The 27,908-nt window shown below is 32.1% G+C and overlaps 2 protein-coding genes across 3 annotated transcripts in view; both read right to left on the bottom strand.

Moving 5' to 3' along the window:
- Nucleotides 1-64: 64 nt before the first annotated feature.
- On the bottom strand, nucleotides 65-11,208 carry LOC134233513 (multiple epidermal growth factor-like domains protein 10; the record flags this gene model as incomplete). The annotated part of the gene is made up of 11 exons (XM_062715486.1): nucleotides 11,103-11,208; nucleotides 9,760-9,897; nucleotides 6,823-6,887; nucleotides 6,080-6,307; nucleotides 5,727-5,972; nucleotides 5,415-5,555; nucleotides 5,034-5,264; nucleotides 2,547-2,798; nucleotides 2,304-2,441; nucleotides 425-562; nucleotides 65-202 (listed from the first exon to the last, which is right to left on the bottom strand). Coding segments are annotated over exons 3-11 (1,576 nt in total), but the record flags the coding sequence as incomplete, so codon positions are not given.
- A 7,098-nt stretch (nucleotides 11,209-18,306) lies between these two features.
- Nucleotides 18,307-27,908, bottom strand: part of LOC134233514 (multiple epidermal growth factor-like domains protein 10) — a 30,063-nt gene continuing 20,461 nt past the window's right edge. For both annotated transcript variants that reach the window (XM_062715488.1, XM_062715487.1), the window contains 10 exons: nucleotides 24,116-24,253; nucleotides 23,747-23,884; nucleotides 23,465-23,602; nucleotides 22,925-23,062; nucleotides 22,387-22,524; nucleotides 21,674-21,780; nucleotides 20,152-20,272; nucleotides 19,769-19,840; nucleotides 19,355-19,376; nucleotides 18,307-19,258 (listed from right to left, as the gene is read on the bottom strand). In XM_062715488.1, coding sequence (XP_062571472.1) covers nucleotides 19,165-19,258; nucleotides 19,355-19,376; nucleotides 19,769-19,840; nucleotides 20,152-20,272; nucleotides 21,674-21,780; nucleotides 22,387-22,524; nucleotides 22,925-23,062; nucleotides 23,465-23,602; nucleotides 23,747-23,884; nucleotides 24,116-24,253 — 1,106 coding nt within the window. In that variant the 3' untranslated portion in view covers nucleotides 18,307-19,164. The remainder of the gene's footprint in view (nucleotides 19,259-19,354; nucleotides 19,377-19,768; nucleotides 19,841-20,151; nucleotides 20,273-21,673; nucleotides 21,781-22,386; nucleotides 22,525-22,924; nucleotides 23,063-23,464; nucleotides 23,603-23,746; nucleotides 23,885-24,115; nucleotides 24,254-27,908) is intronic.

Below are 27,908 nucleotides of genomic sequence, written 5' to 3'. Positions count from 1 at the left end.
CTTTTTCTGGTAGGTATTGAAGTAGCCTAAAAGTTCTAGACATGGAGTGAAGTTATTCACTTACTGTCGATACATAGGGGTGCTTTATATCCAGGAGAACAACCTCCGCTACATGATCCGTCAATGTGGTTACAATTAGCACCATTATGACAATGTCCACAGGTTTGATTACATCCTAAGCCAAAACTTCCGCCGTCACATTCTTTGAAAAAATTATTTTCTTTGTGTCATTTCATATTTTTTATAAGTATGCATGATTTTCTTTACGATTTTGTTTAAATTGCCACAGTTCTGACTGTATAGTTAGTAAATAATGTATTTGAAATATATAGTACTGGAAAAAATCATCAAAGTTTACAATTCAACACAATTAAATAAACATGAAAATGTAGTCTTTAACAAAATAATTTCTTCTGCTTTTTACGTTTTTGACATAAAGATCCTTCGTATCCCGCAGAGCAACCACCAGAACAGGACCCACTGATGTGATGACATTGTGTGTTATGTAGACAGTGACCACAATTCTGACTGCAGCCAGGTCCGTACATCCTACCGTCACATTCTTTTCAAGTAAATATAAAGTGCTTATTAGTTTTTCCCCTTTCCATATCAAAATCAATACATTTACAATATCCTAACAATCTTTGAAATTATTTCTTTGTTTACTTTATTATTTCTTTATTGTCTGATGTCACGGCTTCAGGCAGTATAAGGACTGATATTTCCAAACTGTGCGATCATATCTAGAGAGCTAGACTATGTGCAAGCTGATTTACATTGAACTTCTTTACTTCCTTTTTAAAAGAAACAGTTTTCAGAAAAAAAGAATGATATTACTGATGCAAAATACTGCAGTGTTTACTTCCTTTACTCATTTTGCATGGAACAGATTATTTCGCCGTTTCAACATGTCCGTGTATCCCTTTCTCTGCATTTCTATACTCAGTCTATTTATTTCTAAGAAAGGGATGAATCGCTCTTTTCGCGCCAAATGTCACTAGTTAGCTATCTTGGATTGTTCTATTGTATGACTTGGTGTGCTTACTTCCATGGAATTAAATAAAGTTTGTCCTAAAGGTTTTTAACTTCCTTCTAATGCTTCAGAAATTCTTTCTACAAGTTTTGTATCATAAAGATTCTTTAAAACAACATATCATATACATCAGTATATGGACTTGCAACACTAAAGACTTAATTGTTCTTATTTGTTTCCCGATCCCGCGGTGGGTTTGTTCCATAAATAGACTATTCCAATAATAATTAACAACGCAGTTCAAGTCATCGTCTCCAGATGCATAATCTTTTATATGTTTCTGTTCACATGCACATAATGAATAAGAAAGCAGTGAAGAATCTTGGATTTTTCTTTCCACAAAGGCCTAAATATTGAATTACCTATCTCATTCCCAATATAAAAATTATGATAGTGTCACTCCCCTCCCCCTCCCCTTTGAAAAAAAAATGAACACACATTACAAAATGTGTATTTAACTATATCCATATTTTAAAATGTTTTCAACACATGATTTGATAACATATTTTATATAAAAGGTGTTACAATGTAGCTTGAAATCGATTTTACCAATGTCAGATCATTCCATTTTCAGACCCCCCCCCTCCATGAATAACAACTCTTTAGTATGCATTGTAGAGATGATTCTTGTACAAGTAAATAAAATAAAGATTTCAATTACACAAGGTTCTCAAAATAAAAAGTTTTAGATATATTTTAAACCCACAAAAGTATTGCTCAAAGGTTTATCACTCTTCATGCAGATAAATTTATTGGTTTAGTCAGCCAAGCTTTTTAAAAAGCTTTTACATGTACTTGTACGTTACAATAAATACAGCAATGACCTTTTCAAAACCGCAGTGGAAGCTCATGGCCATTGGATTACTTTCTGAATGAGACGAAATCCCAATAATTCTGATATGAGGACCAAAAAACGATACCAACTTCAACACATATGAAATATTAAACTCACTGAACCAACACTTCAAAATTATTGCTTATGTTACATTTTTATTTTCCATATAAATAAAAAGTTTAATTTGGTTTTTTATTGAAAAATATACTTTTTTATTTTGATAAAACTTGATTCACGATAAACTTTATATTCAAAATGCATAAAATAAAAACAAGAGATCTAAAGTGTTAGTAAGAAAAGAACTGAAAACATTTCAAAGAATTACCAAGGAATACAATTCTTCAAAATAATATCAGTCTCCAATTACTTGTAGCTTTTACACATAATAAGTTCTGAACATTTCGTTTTGATGAGTATCATTTTTTTTCTTCTTACCCTGACTACATCGATGTCCTTTATAACCCGGATTACACTCAATACAGTATCCTGTAAAGATATTACACCTTTGGCCAAGGCATACATCTGGACATAATTGGTCACAATACTGGCCGTAGTACTTTGATTCGGGGCATCCTGTGAAGTAAACCAAAAATACTAAATTGTCTTAAAATATTTACGGGAAAAATCAACACAGTGTGAGTATATCGTGTAAAACGTATGGTGATATTTCAAACTTACCATACACCTCCAATTCACACAATTCATTATATGCATGTGAAGAGTAGTAGCTTGGATACGTCACCCCCGGCTTGCGTTCGTTGTAGTATATAACATACCGCCCGTCATAAGGACAGCTGATTGTCTGGTTCTCTGTTGGTGTACCGCTTTTTTGTTGCAATTCATGATAACAGAGACGACCACTGTATTTATTGGTATTGTTTGAAATGTAGACATAAAATCCAGCAAATCGGTTGTAGTATATTCCAGGACCTAGGAAAATAAATGTGTTGATGTTTAAGCTTTCAAATTTCTTATTTTATATATGAAAAATCCGCGTGATAATTGATTTTTCTGTAACACAAAACAAACAATATAAAACAATTGAAATATTTCCATGCATAAGTGAAGAGGAGGTGATAAGGGAATGCTTTGAAATTATGATCAGTGCACTTTTTAAATTTGATTATCGAAAATTGTATATCAATATTGAAATATCAAACAGTGTTTAAGCTCAGACAACCATTGTTTAAATTGACAACATAGTTACCGCGATTTGTGAATGAAATTGTATTCCATATTCGATTGGTCTTATTGTTATACCCGCGGGCCTCTATATATTTACTTGTAATTGGCAATGGTGTTGACGGATTAATGCCATATAACACTTGGTAGCGAGAAAAATGACGGTTTATTTTCTTGAGCAGGTGAGCAAGATGCCAAAGAAACTTACAACTGTTGCAGGGATCAGTGCAGTATACAAACAAATACAATTAAGCAATGAATCGTTACTTTTTGAAAGGTATACTCTCAAAACTGCAACGGTGTGTGCAAACAAATTGAGCAACGCGTGTCAGCGTCAAAATTTGTTTGCACACATTGTTGCAGTTATGAGAATTTATCTAAAAAATAATGATTCATTGCTTATATTTACATTTTAACTCAACCTTAACTGCAAATGTGATTTATATTTAAAAACCTATGTATTAGCTACAGTAAATAGAACAGGAAACATTACAGTTTCTGGTCAATATGAGCATGATTTTTTGATTTTCGCTTATGACGTTGCACTTTCTCGGCGTTCAACGATTGTGAAGTCAAACTAAAATGCATGCTTTAACCTTTTGGCACCCTGTCCGTGTTATGGTGTTTTGAATGCATAGATTTCCATTCACTTTATATGCGTCGCCTGCGTGGCGCAGTGGTTAAAGCGTCTGCTCTAGAGTCGCGAAGTAAGGAGTCAATCCTTACGTCGCGGGTTCGAATCTCACTGCGGGACGTGGAGACCGGTCCTCCGGATGAGACCGTATAAACCGAGGCCCCGTGTCACAGTAGGTGTTGGCACGAAAAAGATCCCTCACTGCTCAAAGGCCCTGAGAGCCGAGCATAGGACAAAATTTGTAGCCCTCCACCGGCAAGTGGTGGCGTCTCCATATGAGTGAAAAATTCTCGAGAGGGACGTTAAACAATATACAATCAATAAATCAATCAATCAATCACTTTATATGCAAAAATAAAAATGTGTAATATAAACATATGCATGTAACTGCAATTAAAATATACAAAACAAAGATAATGCAAGATAACAAGTACGAAACAGGTCGTCATTCCACGCTGATACTAATGACAATTAATCTGTCAGGAGTAACGAGTTCAAAGAGTTTACCCCATGTTAGTACGCAGATGGAGTTATCAAAACGTGGTATGAAAGGTTAGTCAACATTCCAGTTAAAGCAAAACACGACTCGTAAATTTACGAGTCGTGTTTAGCTTAACTGGAATGCTGACTGACGTTTCGTACCATGATAAGGCTAGTACATGTAATTAAATACTTAAATATCTGGGAATTTTTCCGTTTGTCCGATTATGACAAGAAGCGCACGGCGGTCAACTTGGAATGCTTACACCTGATCCCACCTCCATATTTCAATAGGTGCGCGTTTGCTCTGCAACCATTTAATCCTTTTCATGAACTTTTGATTGGTTACTGTCCCTCATCTCTTTATATTTTAGATTCATTGCTTATTTTCGTTAAATGAGACAATTATTTCTTTTTGGATAATATTTAGAAATTTGAACTTTTTTCACATTTTTGATTTAAAGATATGAAAGATAAAGAATTTTAGACATATCTTTTTCATAACACTTTGTGCAAACAACTTGAAGCTATTGCATTATTGAATAAATCATTTAATTTATACAAAATTTTATTCACAAAAAGAAATGAATGGGACTGGACAGCAGGAGAAAGCCCTTTTTTGCCTCCTCCCTAATAAACCACGTGCCTGTAAAAGTGAAAATAATCAATACGTCGCAATCAGTAGTTAAAAAAAACTTGGCAAAAACGTCAGATAATTTCGTTTTAACTATCTCTGAACCTTGACTATTTCGTATACATTGTTTCATGAATCTGAGCTAAAAAGGATTCATTACCTCTCCTAAAGCGGTTACATATTGATAATTACAGAAAAATTCCTGAAATTCATTTGATAAAAATCGATTTCATACTTGCAACATTATTAGTCCTATAATAGATGTGGATGTGACTAATGCTGACGATTTGCCCTAGATCGACTCTCCATTCTGCCGTTGTCTTTTGAGCGCCAGATATTGTACACTGTCCTCCATTAGCTCCACGGTCAGAATATCTCCCGTCCACTGCTTTCCCTGCTCCCCATTCTACAGGTTGATCTGGCCAATTGTGTTGCTGCCAGGCAGGTCTCCCCAAGGCTAAATTCACTTGTGAACAAAATGACAGAGAGTTCAATTGTCCTTTAATATAGTTCTATGTTTTTTATGACGATTAATTTTTGAAAGTATTGATAACATAAAGTGAAGATATTATACAAAGAAACGAAACGCTTTAAAACATTTTATGTAATTACTTACAATAACTACAGTGTGGACCTTGATATCCTGAAAGACAACCTTTCACGCAGTTTCCAGTAATGGCGTCACACGTCTGTCTCTGACAATTCACTGGGCATGTCTGATTACAATATTCTCCATAATATCCAGGAGTTGTACAACCTATATAAGAAATACATATGATAAGTAACTACTTCGTATTTCATTTTATTTGTAGCTTGTCCATATCTAATTACCAAAGAATCAGAGAAAGCAACCATATCGTCGAGGAAAATTCGCATACATCATGTAGAATGTAAATTACAATATGTTTCTCTGACTATTACACATTACCATACACCTCCACTTCACAAAGTTCATTGAATGCAGACTGAGAGTAGTGTGAAGGATAGACCACACCGCTAAGACGTTCATTGTAGTATATAACATATTGTCCATACACGGAACAGTTGATCCTCTGATCTTGTAGAGGTGTACCGCTAACAGTCTGTAATTCATGGAAACAGAGTATTCCGTTCTCTTTTGACGTCGTGTTGGAAACATATAGGTAAAATCCAGCAAATCGAAAAGCGTACGAACCTGCATTTAAAGGTACAAATTCAATATCATATATCCTTAAATATTTTTGAGCCAATACTATAGCATTTCTTTTTTTGAAATGAGCACCCATCTAATTTCACACATACCAGGATTATTATCCGTCCTGTAGAAGATGTTAATGTAACTGATGCTGACCACACTCCCTAGATCCACCCTCCATTCTGCTGTTGGTTGTCCGTCTGCTGATATTGTACACTGGTTACCTGTTGCTCCACGATCAGTATACTTCCCATCCACAGCCTTGTCTGCTCCCCACGGCAGGGAATCTGAATAATTTTTCATCTGCCAGGCAGGTTTCCCTAATGCTAAATTTTCTATTTAAAAACAATAAATCTTTCCATTTTCATTTATTTAATATATATAAGAATTAAGTTTTTCATGTATATTCTATGCACAATTATATTATTCCACGGCAAACAAAGTTCAACAATAAGTTGATGCAGTTCGAGTTTTTTTTACCGGTAATAATTTCTATATAACATATAGATGTATATGAAGGTATATGTGTGTAGTTTTAACGTGTAGTTATAATATACTCTTTCTCCCAATTTGATTTCATTTTTTTAATTTTATAAGTTTAATCACCGTTTTTTTTTTTTTATCAAAAATTGCTCGTAGTGATACATGCACCACAATGGTCATTTAATATTATCTATGCTATAGTTATGTCACATCTTAGATTTAAGTTAGATTTTTTAAAAAAGTATTTTCTCTATTGCAGTAACTAGGGTATTAATGAAGATGTTTTGAACATAAAATCAAGAAATAATCAAGAAAGTATATTTTATCAGTTATAAGCAAAACTTAAATAATTTGATATTTTCCTTACGATGTGCACAAGTACACGTTGCATACATGAGGACGTAGATAACATTGAGTATCATTCTCTTCATTCTACAAAATTATAATTAAATTTATAAAAATGTGTTTGTGAAACACTGATGCCCCCGTATGGCAACATAGCATTTTGAAGAATTTCACAGAAATTTCTCTTTTTTGAATGCTCATCGATCAAATATGTATACAGAATTATGTACCTTAAGTAAGGCCTTTTCAGAAGAATGCATCTTATTTGAAATAAAAAAAACCCTAGCACCACCTGTTCAAGGGTTATGACCAAGGTTAACATTTTTAAAGGAAGGACAAACTCTGGGTTAAGGTCAAAGGGTCAAGATTGTTGGTTTCTAAAGAAACTGGCCTTGTCTCAAAGATTACATATGGTAAATATAAAAGCCCTGGCCATTACTGTTCAAAAGTTATGGCCAAGGTCAAAGTTTGTAAAAATAAGGTCAAACGTCAAGGTCAAGGTCAAAGTTGTTTATATCCATTGAAAGGTCTCCTCACAAAAATTACACATTTGAAGCACGAAAGCCCTAGCCCTTGCCGTTCAAAAGTTATGACCAAGGTTGAATTTTTTTTGTAAGTAAAGTAATTTCTCTATTGCAGGTCAAGGTAAAAAATGTTTTGGTTTCCAAAAAAGGTCTAATAAAAGTAATTTTATATTATAAGAAAACTTAAATAATTTGATATTTTCCTAGTGTCACAAGTACAGTTTAATAATTAGGACGTAGATAACAAAAATTTACAATTTTTGTTTAAAAAATGTGTTTGTGAAACACTGATGCCCCCGTAGGTCAAGGTCAAGCTTTTTAGCTATCAAATGAGAGGTCTTTTCACAAAGATACATATTTTTAATAAAAAAAAAACCCAAGCTACTAATCCTTTCAAATTATGACCAAGGTTGTATTTTTAAAGGAAGGTCAAACTCCAAGGTCAAGGTCAAAGTTCAAGGTTGTTGGTATTCTAAAGAAACTGGCCTTGTCTCAAAGATTACATATGGTAATAGGCCATTACTGTTCAAAAGTTATGGCCAAGGTCTTTGCTTAAAATTATAGCCAAGGTTAAAGTTTTTATATCAATTGAAATCTCTAAGGTAGCCCTTGCCGTTCAAAAGTTATGACCAAGGTTAAAGTTTTTTCACAAGTATAGAAATATACAAGGTCAAGGTCAAAGGGTCAAGGTTGTTGGTATCCAGTGAAAGATCTTTTAACAAACATTACATATGTGAAGTATAAATGTCCTGGTTTCTATTGTTCAAAAGATATGGCCAAAGTAAAATTTTAAAATTTTCATGTAAAAGTGGGTCAAACTCCAAGGTCAAGGTCAAAAGGTCAAATTTGGTGGTACCCAAAAAAAAAGGTCTTGTCACAAGGAATACACTTATGAAATATGAATTCCATAGCTCCACTTAATCAAAAGATATGAACAAGGTTAAAGTTTTTTTTCGGACAAACAGACAAACAGAAAGGCAGAGAGACAGACAGACAGACAGATGGACACGACAAAATTTATATACCCCCGAAACTTCGTTTACGGAGGCATAAAAATGACAAACATCAAGTTATTATTTGATATCGACATAAGACTAACAAATAAATTATAATTTCTTCCTTGGAAGTTGGAAGTTCCTTGCAGGTTCACGAAGGAAATAAATTTGCTAAATATATGATGTACTACTCGGCATAAAACAACAATAACCTGTCCTAAGAGATGCTATCTTTAGACAGCTGCTTAAGTTGTAAGTCTTTAAGAGAACCTTAACTTCGATATTCCTAAGAAGTCATCGTTTCTTAGTGTCTTGAGGTTCACTTTTTGCTGCAGAACTGTAGCTCTCTGCTTGAGAAAATTTGAACAGTTAAAGCAGGGAGCTAAAAACCTTCGATTTACGCTGCCGAGTTCGTGTCGCTAACTTAAAGTATTATTCCTTGTTGTTTATGCTTTCTCTGGCTTTTAGAATGGTATCCGATAATTAATCATTGATTTAACTTTTATTTATTTATTCTTTTTTTTACCTTTTAACTGTCCAAAACAGTTCCGTTTATAGTATTGTAATGTCGGATTAAACGAATCCCAATTCGACGCCCTGCAACAAATACCCTTTTAATAGCTTTTAAAGGTAAGTTAATTTTCGGGAATTGGAGTTAAATGTATGACTTATTATTGAATACAATTTTTAAGGTTGGTAAAGTATAAATTCGAGAAATAATACCCAGAGTAAGAAAAAAAAATCGAAGATTTTTACAACGCTTCTGTAGCTGTAGCTCTCTGCTTTATTGACCGAATTTTCTCAAGCAGAGAGCTTCAGTTCTGCAGCTAGTTCGCTTTGTGATCGGGAGGCTAGTGTTCGTTTGTTTCCTGTTAGCAGCTCTTCTTTAAACCTTATTCTATGGGAGGGGGTGAACTGGGCTGTTTGGTGAAAAAGTCGGAAATCTTTTAGATTAGACCTTAAATGAATCTTTTTGGCTCACTGGTCCAGGGTAGTTAAAGTGTAAATCTGAATCCTTCACCAATAATTGGTGTCGTTTCGTATAATTTAGAAACTGTTACATGTAAACTAGACGTAAACAACATATAATCTACCAAATAGTTAGTAAATATACCCGGTATAGTCTTACCACAGTAATTTTAATTTTACACAATATGGAGTCTATCTTTATATTTTCTGTTTTTCCATTGTCATTAACACACATGTAAAACGCAGATAAAAGCTTTAACTTGAACAAAGACTTTATGTAAACAGTTTAACGCTTGCATTGAATAAAAAATATGAATATTTTAAAGGTCAGTTTAAAAGTCTCGTATATAGCAATGCATGTCTGGGAAAAGAATACGATTCTAAAGTCGATAAACTGTATTATTTTTTTTAATCTGAAATTTACAACATTAAAACTACAGCATTATTTAAACAAATGCATGTTAATCTTACCCTAGAATGCATACATCTCGTCGGCAGATTTCAGTTTTTGTCAAGTTTTAAACCAGGAAGTTAATTGACAGTAGGCATAGTTTTACATCTTAACGTCTTCATACAAATGCCTCTCCAGGGCTGAGCGCTTGACTGCTTCTAATTTAAAGAGAACCAATTAAGGGTTATTTGAGTAAATTTTAAAATTATGAGGGAGAAAATTTTAAGTCAACTGCATTTAGGTCAACACAGTTAATACTGTAATTTCAACCCCCTGTTAGACATGTAAACCTGTAAGTAAAAACACAGACTGATTATCATTCATATTTATTTCACAATAACTAACTGCAAACGCGTATTTTTGGGAAGCCTTTTAAAATAAAAAAAAATTGCTTGAGTAAATATTGTTGAACATTTAGGGGTTTTACGTAATAAATATAAGGAAGTAGCTAGGATGCCAGAAAACACATGTATGATTTAAATTTCAGGCAGTACTTGTAAATCACAGGGAATTGTTATTACATTTACTTACATGTATAATGTATGATTGAAAATTAAAGTTTTAAATGTTCAAGTGTTAGAGCAATGTAAAAAAAATTCTGTACGGTTGTCTATGCTTTTAAACAATTGTTTAGTCACCTGAAGGAATTGCGTGATCCGATAAAGTGCAGAAAGGAAATAAATCTTATCTTTGAAATTGCAACACATATATCAAACAGCTAAAGGAAGAGTTTTCAATTTCTTGTTTTATTCGGAATGAGTAACCAAATCAGGATGAACTTTACATGATTAGCGGTATTTACAGGGAACAAAGTCGCACATGTTTTTTCTATACCTACGATGATACACATATGCATTTAATCAAGTTAACTTGTGATAAAAAAAATAATTTGTTTAAGAGAGTCATGGGAAAACAAACAAAATTTTAGATACTTTTCACTGTGGGAAACACAGAGTACAAGTTTGCCTATCTAAGATTTTATTGATAAGAAGTATCTGATAAATATAAAGTGCGGAAAACCATGCGGGGCAGACATACGCAGACCGAATTACAGAGGGACAAACAGTCAGACGGACAGAGGCGAAGGAAATCTTTAATCTCCTCCGATTTCTCCGGTAGAGGACTAACAAAAGCATGTGTGATATCCAGGAATAGTTTCATTCACCATAAATAAAAATTGCACAACTTCAATTCTACAAGGCAAGAATTTAATGCTTCACGATAAACACTTGCTACAGAAATTGCATGTTCATATATGACACCAATTTTAGACAACATATACAAACAATATAGTTTATCAATGTCCATTGTTAAATCTTTTTTTAACTTTCCTATATTATTTGTAAATTTACCTTTACAATACCTGAAAGCTTTTAAAATATTCCCATTGTTGCGAAAATACACATACTTTTACAGAAACCAAACACAGTTAATTAAAATCGAAGATAACAGAAGGAAGTGAAAAACAAGAAATAAAACGCAGTGTATAAATCAAAACGGAAGGAAAGTGGAAAAAAGACAGAAAGATAATTCTGATATCCGAATGTAACAAAAATTAAATAAACATCGTGAAGTTCAAAGGGAAACATGATATTTTTTAACTTTTTAATAGGAAGCCTGTAAAATGAAACTGCTATTAACATACTGTCTCGTTAAATGTGATATCAGGGCAAATCACTGAGACAGTTAATTATCTTTATATACAAATCTGCGTGTTCAAATCTCTTTTTAATGTGAATTTTTCATATAACGATTTTTAATATCAGAAGTTTCAACAAAGCCTTTACCTAGTACCTATGATTTGTTTCTAACACATATAACATAATTATGTTTAATACAAAAGAATCAAAACAACATAATCTTTCGGTTTTTTAAATTTTTTTTCTGATTTTGTTTGTCAATGAAATAAATTTATAATTGTTGTATTAAAAAAGTTTATATTATGTATAGGAGCATTTGATGTCGAGATTAAATTTCCGTGACATCAGCTGATGGCATCGGGCTCTGTGACGAAATATTGAAGTTTAGCTGATAACATTATCAACGCGTTAGATTTAAACTTTAGGAAGAAATGTATAGCGAGAAATATCATATTTGAACATTACACGAAAACCAGTAGTTTCCGATTTGTGTGTTAAATTGAAGCCTGAATCGAACAGGTTCAAAATGGCGTTGTACACCTTGTGTATTTATATATAGAGGGGGTAAAATGTTTCTATTTGGCTCTTTATAAAAATTCAGTGCCTATTAATTATAAGGCACACCTCATGAACAATAAATATTTGATTATGCTACTGGGCAAGGACGGGTTAATTACTGGCTAAAGGGGTTGAAGGTTATTACCGACTGCAAAACATCGGAGAATCTCTCGATTGAGTTTCATTTTCCAAAATATTAAGGCATCACTTTAATTAACTTAAGTAATAGTATCACACGAAGAAAGCCTTTATATAAAAATGCTGAAATACATCTGTAAGTTGTACAGTTATGGATTACTTGCATAATAAAACGTTTGTTTTTTTTCTCCTTTTTTTCTCAATTGAAATTATTTAAAAGATGATAAAAGCTTTGTTTCCAGGGATAAATTCTGTACTCAGTCTAATTATTACAAACGATTTTAAACGATCACATTTTTATTTAAAAAAAAATAATGGGAGCCTGAAAATACTTAAACTAATTTTAAAAAATTGGAGAAAAAAATTTAATCGGCATTCGATCCTTTTCTAAAAATCAGCCGATATAAAATATGCACAGAAAAAAGAGGCATGAAAAATCTTGATGATAAGCAAATTGAAAATTATATATAATGAATGATTATTTTTGAAAGTTTGCTAAATTCCTATGCAAGGTATAAGTTATAAAAATACTTTTTAAATTTGAATTTGTCAAATTTGTTAATTATCATTATGAGCCTTTGAGAAGAAATAAAAATTAAAATACAGATGCTTACAGACATATTGATAGAAATTCGCATACTTGTTTTTAGTAGAAAAAAAAATCAAAACAATGTATTGCTTATGCGACATATTGAAGAAAGTGACAATGATACCTAGGTAATTCTTGCAATGGACAATTAAATTCTTTGTTATACACAGACTTTTAGTGAACCTTTGAATTTTTAAAATACTAGTATTGATTGATTAAACAACAACTTTCCTTTTCACACGTTTTTTTTGTTTGTTTGTTTGTTTGTTTGTTTTTTTTTTTTAACAATATTTCATGAAAAATATTTGCCAAATACTCAGTATATGTTCGTTTATACATATCGTGCAAGACTCTGTTTTAAATAATTGTCATATACCATTTACTTATTCGAACATTTAATTGTATGAAAAGTCATTAATGTACATTTCTTAACACTTTATTATCTTGTTTACTTGTCTTTCTTCCTGTGAGACAAATAGTTCATAATATTAATAAACAGATGTACTCAGTATCTGTATCAAAATACAGAATGAACAGTGATCGGTCTCAAAAGAAAAACGGATCCTTGAAAGTTCCGGTTCCTAGGAGAAGTAAGCATCCCCAATGACAGTTCACACCTGCTGACCCGCAGTGAACCTACAAAACTGAAGCTCTCTGAAATTAATTAATTCTCTGCTCGTCCATCCGTTTTTCTCAGACTAGCCAGCTAAAGATTTATGTACAGTACTCCAAATCAATTAATCTAAAGAATTTGAATTATCATTTTATTTCTTTTTGAGTTGTTTGCTATAGTAGCCTTTATAGTTACCTAATTTCAGAATCAATAGAGCATGAAAGCCAATTAAATTTGCAACATCAACATAATTTTTTTTTCGTTCTGAGCACTTTTGGACGCCACCAATGGAGACAATTAGGGAGAACTTTTGAAATTGAACTTCCTGTCTTTCAAACTGAAAATCTCGGGTTGATATTTTGAAACAAACATTTGTGACATCAGTCTGGGATGTTATTGGTTATACCATTTATTTAAGTACTACAAAATTCAGTGTGTCTGCTTCTTCGCTGATGACACTGGAAAAAGATATGCATGCCTACTTGAATATCATCATTCAATGCATTTTTTGTTATTGTACACTGTATATATTCGATGAAAGCATGCTAACCGCTTTTCAGTACTTTCAGTACTTTGATTCATATAATGATTTTTAATATCAGAAGTTTATTTACAAAAGAACAAGTTGTCCTTTTCCCGGACTTTTTTTTAACTGTATAACAATATCCTGAACTGCAAATAATTGTTTGGTGAAAAATCTTCGAAAGATAAAAAATACACATTTTGTCCTTTTTACAACTTACCAATATACTCTCCATAGTATTGAATTATATGATGTGGAATTCATACTGTATAAATAGAATTTTTAGCGAGGATTTAATTTTAGCATTATGAGCAAGGGTGCCGACATTGCTAAAATTGAAAACAATGTATCGCTAACATTTAATTGCATTTTATATGTTATAACTTCTTTAACGTGCATTTTAAAATTGCTAAAATAAGATCTCACTAAAACTAAATTACCAGTTTTTTAAGGACAAATCGCAAAATTTGCGTTTCGCTACAATTTCCACTGATACGATATAATTGTTGTCATTCAAAAGATTGACTGACTGTGCTGTTGAAAAATCAACTAAATCAACTCAATGGGATGTCATTGAAATGAGCAGGATTAGGTACAATCTTACCACTTTTTGGTTAACCAGTATTATAAAACAAAAGTTTGCTACCTTTTATTTTTAATCTAGCAAATCATTGATACAAACACGGTTCAGAAATCCAGATTGAAAGAAAATAAATTGATGCCTTGTTTAAGATATAAAAACATTTTAAGCCATTTTGGTTTTAAAATTAATAATATAACTCATTAATATTTAAAAATATTAAAAATATGTAAAGTTTATATGATGTTCAAAATTCAACCCCTCTACAATTATAAACCATCTGTCTTTATCTAAACAATTTTTTTGGTCAAATATTCACAAATTCCATTTTTGTGAAACATTAAATGAAAATCGGTGCAGTTTAACTTAGGCATTTTATCGTTATAAATAAAACTTAATCAAGTTGACATTTTCAGGATTTTTGGTACTACATGTATATTGTTGGTTTCCTTTGTCCTAAATCCAAAGGAAAAAATACATATACTCTTCCGCATCCGGTTTTAAAGTTATTCATCGATTATAAGATTGCAGTTTTCACTTTTCTATCATAAGCAATTTTTTTTTTAAAAAGGACTTTGGTGTATTTAATATCATTTTTCTTATTTTATTAAGAAATTTGAAATGGTATTTGGTTTGCATACGTTTTAATTTGAATATGAAGTGTTTTTGTGCATAACTTAATTATATATGAAATCAATCGTCACTATGTAAAAATTGAGATTCATGTACTTTGTACGTTTTTAGCGTATACAAGCTGTTTCTGTCAGAAGTGTCCAGTGGTTTTAACATTTAGGCTTTTTAGCACTAATGTTAAATTTATTTACTAATATCATCCCATGGTAATGACTATAAAGTAGAAGTTTTTCATTAATTTCATCTTGCATTAGATAATTTAAAAATAATAAACAGGAAAAACATGATGACTTTTAACAGCTTACCTCTTCGGCGTGGAAAAAAAACTGAAAATAAAATGCACCCGAGTGTCAAATCAAAGAGCTTTCCTTGCCATAAAACTGACACGTATGTGTACCTCTTTAATCAGCACACTGCCTTCCTGTGCGGTCAACAACCCTCCCCCTTTTCCCCTATCCCCCTAAATAAAAGCTCGGTCCGTGTGTGATCACCGTCAACAAATCTGAACTGCTCCTTCACCTTTTGTCAAACAGTATCTATTTTCGGGATTCTAATCTTACCTTGTGTGAACTACATGTACGCTCATAAATGATTTTTCTAAATCAATTAAACAATTGTACAATTTATGGATTTTAAAAAATAATTTTCTTGTTGGAATATAAATTTAAAAAATCATATAAATCAATTTAATAAAACAAAGTCCCTTAACTCAATCCGCTGATTTATTTTATTTGTACGATGTTTCCATAATTTATGTTTATGTAAATAATATCTTTAAACGAACTTAAAAAAATACTGCACATACGGTACATCAACTTTTGGATCATCGGGTTTTCTTTCGGATCACCGGGTTTTCATCGGGTTACAGAAAGAATTATTTCTAGGAAACAATTTCTTTGATCCTAGATACATTCTAAACTCTGAAAATTTGCTAGCATTATTATTTTTTACGGTATTTTACTATAATAATAAAAGAAGAAGTCTGATTCCGCCGTGACCATGCAAGGCGAGTACTAGTAAACATGGAGAAAAACTTTATTCAGCATATTCTATTTACAGACATTGTGTATAGCTATGTGTGTACCGAATTTCATTCTAATCTGAATTGTGGTTTTGTAGATATAGATATAGTTTGCGAACTTTTTAATCACCCCTTGTACATTTTCATTCCAGAATGTTGCCATTGATTCCTATATATATTTCCCTCTGTTGTTTCCTCTTGTGCCCGGATGTAGTCGAGAACAACATTGTAGGTCATCATATACTCCTCCTTTAGGAAAAAAAAACATTAATAGATTTGAGATTGATCAACACATAAATGTATTATTTTTAAATGCATACTCGGATAAGAAATCAATAATGTATTGCATCAAATGTGTCAAGCAAGGATTTTTTTTAATTTAAAAAGAAACAGTTAAAATAATCAAAAATAGATCTGAGATTGACAACAGACATTTTTGCAGAATGAAGATGCACATAGGAAATCAGTAATACATTGCATCAAATGTATAGATGAGATGTATGTAAGATGTTACCAGAGTGGAGCAGAGATCCGGTCGTCTTATCTGTAGCTGACGGACGGCAGTGAACATGTCAACCTCTCCGTCCATAGAAATAGAAATATTCAAAATAAGTTGAAAAATTTATACTACAAACAATAAATGTTTCCACAAACTTTAGCTGTCATGTCCAAAAAATTTCATTACATGTGATACATTTTTCCATATGACATATACATGATTTTTATGTTAATACATGTAAATGTATTATGTTTAGGTCTCTGGATATACTCGCTAGTCCGAAGGTCCATAAGTCCAACGGCCTAAAACCCGAAGGTTTACAAGTCCGAGCATCAACTAATTTGAAGGGCACAAGTCCGAATGTTCACCAGTCCGAATAAAATACCTTGCTTGCCTGTCTGTATTTCCAAGTGACTTTCTAAAGGAGTTTTTCGTCGCTGTTTATTTTTTTTAAATAACTCATCGCATATGCTTAAAATTTAAGCACAATCATTGATTACATGTAAGATGTCATTGATGTGTGTTTCATTTTTGTACAAATTTGATATCGACTCCCTGTTTATCCGTGCATCTGTCCCTTCCAAAGTTCTGTCGCAGTTTTCTAAGCATGTACTCGATTTCAAATGCTTGACATTTGAACACAATTTGTCTCTGCGCATGTCAAATTGTAGGAATCATTTTTGTTTGAATCTGATGTTAACTTCCACGTAATCCCTGCGTGTTTCTTTACCACATTTAAGTAACAGTTGTTTCAGCATCTAATCAATGCAGATGCTTAAAATTGTTGCACACTCTTTCTGTTGGCATGTCATACGGTGGTATTTAATATTGCTTAAGTCACGGAAATTTGTCATATTTAAAAAGAGTTTTATAACTTTTATGACTTTTCAACTTTATACACACCCACATCCAACGAACTAATTAATTAATTCAAAAAAGTGAATTAAAATCCAGAATTTTCGATGTCACTGACAGCTTTTTTTCAATAAAAATGGAACTCGAAAATTTATTTACCTTGTCATTGGTCATTTGCTACATTATTTTGTTAAAAGCATTCTGACTGCAGACACAAGTACTCTGAAGTTGACATCAAAAAGATGAGTTTCTGATTGAAAATGTCTTTACTGTTTTTGGAGACTAGATCTTCCAACAATCTATTGGAATTCCCATGGGTACCAATGGCGCCCCATTATTAGCAGACCTAATTTTGTATTCATATGATACAGAATTTGTGCAAAACCTCATACGTGAAAAGAAGAAAACATTTGCTGTGACCTCCAACTCGACATTTGATATATCGACGACGTACAGTCAAACTTTCCATTCTTATGTCGCTACGATATATCCTGGTGTGTTTGAGATAAAAGATTTAACAGAGTCTGACAAATATGTTTTATATTTGGATATTTTACTTGAGAAAGACGTCGGTAATCTTACAACCAAGCTCTATGATAAACGTGATGACTTTAATTGTTTTATCATCAGCTTTCCTTATTAATGCAGCAATATACCTTTATCACCTGCATACAGATTTTATATATCTCAAGCATGCTCAACGTAAGAACAATATCTAGAAGGTTAATTATTGACAAGCAAGTTGATGAAACAAGACTTTTGACCGGTCGACAGTTGATGCTTTCTCTTCCAGGGCACCTGATCCCACTTCTGATGTTTTTGAGGTCCGTGTTTGCTCTGCTCCTATTTTGTGTTCTTTGTGGACTTTTGATCTAGAATACTGTTCATTATCTACATATACGTTATACAACAGAATCATTAGAAAGTTATTTTTATTAAACTTTATCAGATTTTAATTCAAAAAAGTGAAAGGATATGTGACATTCCAACGCATCTCAAATTTCTAATTTGAAGAACAAAAAATTACGAAAAAAATATCGTGTAGCATATTATAATATGTGATGCCTAAACCAAATTTTTTATCTATAATGTACTAGAAATCAGAGAAAAATACAACCTTAAAATACGTGTTAAAGACCTTTTACTCATTCTTTATAAATACAAAATTGAAGAAGATATACACAATGTAAATGTCAAATATCTCTAGCACAGCATAGGCTGAGAGGGAATACAATTTTAAGAATTAAGCAAATTATGATATTTGTGGACAATGTAAAGGTTGCCATTAAGATTGTATATAAACATTTGAAAATTAGCATTACTATAACCCCCTTCCACCATAACGTGCTGTGGTGGGATTCTGTTTAGATGTGTACAAAAATCTAAAAATCAAGTAAATTTGACATACATTAAAAGGATTAGTCATAACACATTTGAAGGATTATGCAAATTTTGATAATTTCGAGTACAGGTCGTAAAGTTTGACATCAATGTTGAGCACAAAATTGTACGTAAATACATGAACATAAGTAATGTTAGAATGTAAATGTGTAGCCCCTTCTACACAACATGTTACATGTATGTGATTGGATTCTGATTGTGATTGAGATATGTGAGGATAAAATGAAGCATTACGAAACTGCTATATGACTCAGGTCCCCTCAATAAGAAACGAAAATATGTGTAGACATTAAACAATAAGAAATGTTTATGTAATCAAAGCTACAAATAATTCTGAGTTTTTCATTAAAATGTTAACATCATCAACGCAGCCATTTACATTTTTTCGTCTGCTTTTCCATATTTATGGATTTCTTCATAAGTGTTTGGGTGGTCAAATTCACTAAGTTCTGCGTAAGGGGAAGTATTCCTGTCAGATTAGAAATAGTAATCAGAAATAAGTCCTGAAAAAGGTTTTAAGTAAAGTGAAAAAGCTCAATATATTAATGAATAAAAGAATACATACATATCTTGCCTCTTTTGTTTATCTGAAAATTATAAGCTTAAAATTTACTACATTACCTTTTCTTTGCATGAAATGTGATCGGGAATTTATTTCTTAACAACATCTTTACATACAGTTTTTTTAAAACATTTTCCCAACAGTCCGGACCATTTGTAGACTCTCTATATAAGAATCTAACAGAATGAATGTAACAGACTTTTTCTAACATACCATTAGCTTTTATTACGATGATTTCAAACACAGTGGTATTAGTTGGATATACTTTTACTTCAACTTTTACTGTAGATATCGAGATGACACCATTGTTTTATGAATGTCAAATATACGAATGTAAAGTGCATTTTTCATATAAAAAAAACTGTCATGTTTTATATTAGAAATAATTGCCCTTTACATTTGTATGTTTGACATTACCTCCTATATCATCAGCTCGGAATTCGTTGTAATAGTCTTTGTCATTTGGGGTGTCTAAAACCGGTCCTTTCTCTGTAAAAAAAAGTTGAATACATTACAGATGGATTATTATTTTTACAAAGATGTTATACGAGTATCATGTACCAATTTTTAACAGTTTTCTGTAAAAGCACTTTTGATTTAGACTCGAAAGAGTCTTTCGATTAATTTCTTTCTAACATATTATATGTGTTAAAAAGAACAAAATTTTTCAAAAAAGAACAATAATGGAGTCTGATCTTTTTTTATTGATTTAATTTTTTTGAAATGTTATTTTTAAATTAGCATTTTCGGGGTGGGGTTTCAAACGACACATAAATGACAAAATAAAATTATTTACGTACGCTGCATTTTCCTCCAAATGACATAGTTTAGGAGACTTCCCATCAACACAATTAAAATAGAGACAACCACACTTGTAATGGTTATTGTGTAGTCATTCTTACTTGTGTTGCAAGACTGTACCTGCAAAATTTGGTCAAAAGAAGACTGTAGTTTATATGTAGAACATAATTATGTATTTATAATTTTTCATTTAGTGAAACTGATTTTATAAAGACCCAATTTTTTTTACCGTACGGTTACCTGACGAGGGGGAGTGGTCGAAGTAACAGTGGTGTTATTTACCTGGAGACCCCCAATACCCAAGATGTCAAAAATCTGTGTATACGTAGCATTACACAGGAAGTCTGTGTTTGGTAATGAGGGTCATCGTTACGTGTTTTGTGTCTGGTTTTGAGTAAAACCACGTGAGATAATTATTTTAATATGAAATTTATTTGTAAACTTAACGCATTCATCGTAATCATGGTAATGTTTTGAAGAGAAAAAAATAATAAGATACATGTTTATCGTTTTAGAAAATATTTTCTTTACATGAAAGAAAAAATCTCGAGTGAAAACTGCAATCAATATTTATCCTTTTTAATCTTCAATAAAAGAAATCACTCAATTAAAAAAGTCTGAATATTGATTTTAAAAAAAAATATCAATCCATCTATCCGTCATGCATGTGAACATGCATTTACCGCTATCTAATTTTTTTTTCCCTGACCAACAATGTTGTCCAAATATATTCCATATTTTTATTCTTCGTGTGTTAACAAAATTTTATTGTTAGAAAGATTTCTTTTCAGAATCGGTCGTTATTAATTATCTTCACATTTTCATTACGTATAAAAACAGATGCTAGAGGAAATTCGAGCATTAATTCTGACATCAATTTCTATACAACATCGTGCGGATTGTAGCCATAGTACAAAATAAAACATCTTTTAAAAACTATGCTCTTCCGTTTATTAGTGCTTAATATTTTTCTTTTATTCCATTTCTTGAAAAATAATATAAATCGTCGGACTTCCAAATACGGCAAATAGAGCCGGTTTCTGTGGACGCGGTCTTTTTTCTACATATAATGTGGACGATATAACACTTACAAGTAACAAACAATAGTGAAGATAGAAAAGAAATATTTTATAATGTCAATGTTTAAGCAATCTACTTTCAATTATTTTTTGAAATGAAATTCAAACAAACTGGAGTTTTCTAAACGCTTGTATACAATGCGGGTACATGAAAGAGATGACGCGTGACCAGGTAATTGTTTTCAAAACAATCAAACTCAGATTATCAGGAAGCACAGGTAACTGACTTGTCAATCAAATCAGAAGTTGTTTTTTTTATTATTGACAGGCGGTAAATTATTGATCTTGAATCAGGTCGATTTTGGAGGCTTTAACATTAATTGGGGTGTTTAACTGAAGAAAAATACAAATAAAACCCTTGTCATGATTAAAAATTCTTCACCTATTTTTAAAAACTTTTTTATGTCTGTATATCCTTCGTATGTATTATTAACTAAATTACCTGCGCGTACGATATACATTGCCCCGTTTCGTGATGACAGGTCTGGCTGACACAGTCCTTTTTACATGTCTCTTTACAGTTTACTCCCCAGTGCGATCGTCGACAAACTACAAAATGAATTTTAAAAAAAGTCCCCTATAGCATTCAATATCAAAGTTAAAAGATCAAGAGAACCGAGAAAATTAACAAAAAAAAATCAACTTTAAAAAACCATTTTTTGAGTAAATAAATACACAATTTCTCTTTATCAACAGAGGAAACAACCTGATTATAATAAATTTAGCTGTTAAAGAAAAAAAAGATGAACAATTTCAAGAAAAATCGATATAAAATGAATAAAAAAATGACCGATATCTTCGCACGATTGATGAAAAACAATAAAATTCTGTTTTCCTTTGTTATTTAATGATTTGAGAAATGCTAAAGAAATCTGATTTATTTAAATTCGATCCTTAAAATACGACAGTTGAACGTAAAACTCTTGCAGCATTTTACATTCTTTCAATGCAGATGAAAAACTAATGAATTGTTCATCCGTTAATTTATGCACGTAGAAAAAACCCAAAGCAAATCGTTGTATAGTACATTTTTATTTGTACACTATGTTGCAGTCATGTGACCTTTATCGTATTGAATGTTATTCAACGCATTTAAAAATAAGATATTTTATGTTTTGTCATAATATTACAAAGAAAATAAAATACTTTATATACCATTTGTACAAAGAGGCCCGTCGTATCCTACAGAGCAACCCTCTGGACAAGCTCCATTAAGATGGTTACACTGTGTATTGTTAAAACAATGGCCACAGCTTTGGTTGCAGTTGTAACCATACTTTCCACCTTCACACGCTAATCAAAGAATAAAATGATACCGATTGATGACATGCTCTGTCGTATTTTGCACGAAAATACAACAAAAATACAATAACTTCAAACTATTAGTATTCAAATCCTTTTCATCACTTTTAATGTAGATACATGTAACTACAGTTGACTTTCCAACTGCAATGAATATAATGACACACACATGTTTGAATACTGTATCTACATGTACATGTAATATGAGAGAAAATGAACTAATAAATCAAAGATTTAACAATATGTAGATGTAAACAAAATGAGATAAGTTCTGAGCTCTTGATTACGTGTGTATGTTTTTGTTTTAGATCTTGATTCCAACAAGGAAGTTGGACACGGATTCTTACCCCCCCCCCCTCCCACCACCACCACCACCAAAAAAAAAACATACCAATGTTGCATAGAGATCCCTTGTATCCTTTAGAACATCCTTGTAAACAAGTACCGTTGATATGATGACATTGTTCATTGTTCAGACAATTACCGCAGACTTGATTGCAATTAACACCGTACATTCCACTGTCACATACTGATAATAAATTAAAAAAAAAAGATTTTGAAAGAAATCTGAAATACGAACAAATAAAACATATTTAGTTTAAAATTTAAACCTGAACATGTCAAAACAATCATATAAAGAGCAAAAATAAAATAATGCTTATTGCTTTTTCAACTTTACAGTAATCTTTGAAGAACTAAATATTTTAATGTCAATCAATAGAAAAAAAAACTTTAATGAGAAGGTGTGCAAATACATATGGCTCATTCAAAATCTGATGTCAATAAACAATTTTTCTTACAAATATTCTCAATTAAGCTTTATAATTTCCTTTTCGGACAGAATTTACATTTGACCTCATTTGCACTTATTTAATCAATTTTATTCTGTTATCTTTTCATTAAATTGATATTGACATTGCGAATTGGATACCTTTGTCACAAAGCAATCCCTTGAATCCGATAGAACACCCTTCAAAACATAAACCGCTGACGTGGTTACACGGTATATCCTTTATACAATGTCCACAACTTTGGTTGCAGTTGTTTCCATACATACCACCATCACAAACTATTGCCAAAAAGAATTTCCCTTAGATATTGTTTTATTTTGTATCAATTTGAAAATAAATATTCTGTTTTGTAGTAAATGTGCGAATATGCTTATAATATATTGACAAGGTTTGAGAAAGAAGCAAGGATGCTAATACCATACCAGAATTGCAGAGAGACCCCTTGTATCCTTTAGAACATCCTTGTAAACAAGTACCGTTGATATAATGGCACTGTTCATAATTAAGGCAGTAACCACAGACTTGAGAGCAGTTTATACCATACATCCCTCTATCACATTCTAGATATTTTAAAAGTATTATACATGTAAACCATTATGATATCATTTTCTCAGTTTTTTGTTTATATCCTTACAAGTTTCTGTTATTGAATATTTTTCTTCTTAAAAAATTGCAAAATTTATATATACATATAAGTTTTAGTAATTCATTGCGGTGTATGTAAGTGGTAATACGAGTGATTAAATATTGAAAATCTCTGTCAAAAGAAATATGGATTAATGATAAATTACTTGTTATGCAGCCCGGCCCCTTGTATCCAGGAGAACACCCGTGTAAACAACTACCGTTGATGTGATGACACTGTTCATTGTTTAAGCAGTGACCACAGGACTGAGTACAGTTAATACCATACATTCCCCCGTCACATTCTAAGACTGAAGTGTACAAGTAGTTAAAATCTCTATTTTTGTCCAAATTAATACAAAGTGATAGGAAATTAATAGTTATCCAACCCGGTCACTTATATCCTTTACAACTACCGTTGATATGATGACATTATTCATTGTTTAAGCAGTGGCGACAGGACTGAGTGCATTCTTTTGTCACATTCTGAGAGTCGGTGACATGTTTTTGAGAACTGGATTTATACATAGACCCATCTTTTTTTCTTTATCTTCGTATAGGACATGTAAAGAAAAACTAGAAGTAGAAGTAAGCAGCAAAGACATAGACAAAAGTTCTTCTTTTTCAGCGGGTCCGCACTACACAGGAATTATACTTTTGATATTTTAATGCCATGTTTTGTAGAAAAGACTTTTTAAGACAACGATTTAAATTGATTTCGATGTAAAGTACGCATAATGACGAAGTGGTACAAACACGTCTCTATACCCTCTTAATCTCTTTTGCGAGGGGATCAATAATCGCCGTTAAACGATTAGAAATTAAAGTATTTTTATGTATCTAAACTTTTAGAGGAGGAAAGACCAACTCATATAAAAAAAAATTGTTAAAGTATGAGAAATAATCATTTTCGTTCTTTTTAGTGTGTGTATAGGCAAATATTTTCAGTCTTAAAGTGATTTTTTGTAAATTGTAGAGATTCTATGTTAAGTATTCTTAAATATTAGATGAAATATTAAATAAAATTAAGATACAATTGAGATTAAAATTTTCACTTCTTATCTGTCGCACTATAGGCACTTCGCCCGCCTTATCCCCCATCTTCTTTGGGAAAGTTTATTCAAAGTGTGTATACTAAGAATAAACCTATCAGAAAGTTGCTCGAAACCGATGTAGCATGGCACTGGAATGATTAACGAGAAAAGTCATAAATAGTTTGAAGTGATACATAACGACAATTCATAATTAGTTTTATGGTCAGTTTGGATCAGGAGTCAGGTTTTGAGATCTGTAAGTCACCATTTACATTCCAAAACATACATGTATATGAGTGTATTCATTTAGGTTAGATCTACATTTTCAATTTCCTTTACAGACTTCATCATGCGGTGTGTGAAGAATGGCAAATGAAAGTTGGAATCATGGAAGGAATAGCTATAGGTTATACCAGATAATTTAGGAAGGAAAACAATAAAAATGACACATTATTTCCTTACAGATAAAAAGAATTTTGTGAAAATATTCAACCAGTGGTAAATCGACTGCTATTTGTTTTGTTGAATTGACTTTTAAACAATGGTTTTGGCTCTCTTTTTTAATTGTTAATTCAACTGTGACAAATTTTACGTACATGTATGAAAAAATTCAAGTTTTGGTACAATATTTTATGTTTTAAATTTCATGTGAAGGCAAGGCTGACATTTTCAAATGTAAACATTTTTTGTAGTCATTGAATTTTAAAGAGCTTAAAATAAATTATTTATAATTTGTATAATTTCATTTTTTTTTTTAAATTATTTTTAAAAGTCTGAAACAACAATAGTTGATACACTGTGATAAGTACATGTAAATTATGTTAACATTAATGCAAAATCCCCCTAACCATTAGACGGAATACGCCTTACAGGTTAGGCGGAATACAGTACGTCTAGATCTACTGTAAGTAAAGCGGAATACGCCTTTCAGGTTAGGCGGAATAAGTCTAAAGTCTGCAAGTGCCTAGCATACGGCGAAGAAAGCACAAAATCAACAATTATTTAATTACTTTATGACTGTTTGTTGCATGTAAACTAAGAGGTGTGTTTTATACGCCCGTCTTAACACGGGACGTATTATGTTATAGGCCTCATGTCCGTCCGTCTGTCCATTCGTGTCGTCCTCATAACTTGAAAACTATTAAGCCTAGGATTATCAAACTTTGACAACTGATACTTCTTGGGTAGACGATGTGTCGCACACAATAAGTAGGTCGCTCTGGACCTTTAATAAAGATGCTATGGTCAAATATGGAAAAATCTTGTCCTGCTCATAATTATAAAACCCACAAAACAATGCTATTTAATTTTTTTAGTGGAGAATTACAAGGTAGATATTTCAGGGTATAGTGAAACAAGAGGCCCATGGGCCACATTTCTCACCTGAGAAGCTTTGAACATTCTGTTTTTTACCAGATTTCTCCCTTGTAATACATAATGCATCCCCACCCTACCCCACTGATCATAATATAGACATTTTGAAATCTACACTACCCCATGATCCTTCCACGTTTCAGCTTTTCTGGCCCAGTGGTTCTTGAGAAGATTTTCAAAGATTTTTCCTAAATATTTCTATGTAAAACTTTTATTCCCCATTGTGGCCCCGCCCTTCCCCCGGGGGTCGTGATTTGCACAATTTAGAATCAACACTATACCAGGATGCTTTCACATAAGTTTCAGCTTTTCTGGCCCAGTGGTTCTTGAGAAGAAGATTTTTAATTATTTTTTCCTATATATTTCTATGTAAAACTTTGATTCCCCATTGTGACCCCGCCCTTCCCCCGGGGGTCATGATTTGAATAATTAAAAATCTACACTACCCTAGGATGCTTTCGCATAAGTTTAAGCTTTTTCTGGTCAAGTGGTTTTTAAGAAGATTTTTAATGACCCCACCTTATTTTTGTCTTTTCTTGATTATCTCCCCTTGCCTTGCGAGGGAATATGTCCCTTCATTTTAACAATTTAAATTCCCCTTTACCCAAGGATACTTTGTACCAAGTTTGGTCAAAATTGGCCCAGTGGTTCTTAAGAAGAAGTCGAAAATGTGAAAAGTTTACAGACGGACAGACAGACGGACGGACGGAAGGACGACGGACAAAATGTGATCAGACAAGGTCACTTGAGCCTTCGGTTCAGGTGAGCTAAAAATAGTTTGAAAGATCAAGGTTATGAACACTGTAAAGGTACTTTTCCGCGTGGTATTAATTAACGCTATGTAAGCGGTCACAGTTTTTTAGTCTAAGAAATCCTTTTAATTCTCTACCCGCGGATTAAACAGAAATTGAGATTCCGCGGAATTATGAAAAAAGGTACGTCTACAGTACTCCAAAAAGTATAGTTATTTAGCATTTATTTTTAGGTTCTACAGGAAATCAACCAGGATTAATATGTGGATAAAAATAATGTTCTAGAAAAAAATTATGCATAAAATTGTTTTCTTTTAGAGATAAAAGAGATCTGGAGAAGAATGAATTGATGTTAACATACTAGACATTAAAATTGACTTAAATCTGAATATGTCTTTTGTTGTGATATTACTTTTAGAGCAATGAGGATCAGGAAATGTGAGGTGAAGGATAACTAAAAATTGGATCATTCAACAGATGAAAGAAAGGGAGCCTTTGGGAGAAGTTATGTCAAATGCATGAATTGAATATTTAAATTGCAAATATTTTGTTGCTTCCATATTTACAATGTGTGAAAAATGTTCTAAACAAGTGTTTAGCCATGGTTTGACAAACGTATACATTTATCATGTGAGCAGTGCAAATAATTAACCAACACATATAACAAACATATTAAGCACGTGTTATGAGAAACATATCTTACACACACGTTGCACGTACGTTATTCCTATGAGAAACATATGGATAACGTACTTGTGCAACGTATGTGTAATGTGTGGTACGTACGTTAAACATACATG

The sequence above is a fragment of the Saccostrea cucullata genome, unplaced genomic scaffold, assembly GCF_032062105.1.
Source record: "Saccostrea cucullata isolate Sc308-1 unplaced genomic scaffold, CSIRO_AGI_Scuc_v1 ctg10645, whole genome shotgun sequence".
In the NCBI taxonomy this organism is placed as follows: domain Eukaryota; kingdom Metazoa; phylum Mollusca; class Bivalvia; order Ostreida; family Ostreidae; genus Saccostrea; species Saccostrea cuccullata.
The sequence above is the reverse complement of the archived record's forward strand: the minus strand, read 5'-3'. Positions and strand labels throughout refer to the sequence as shown.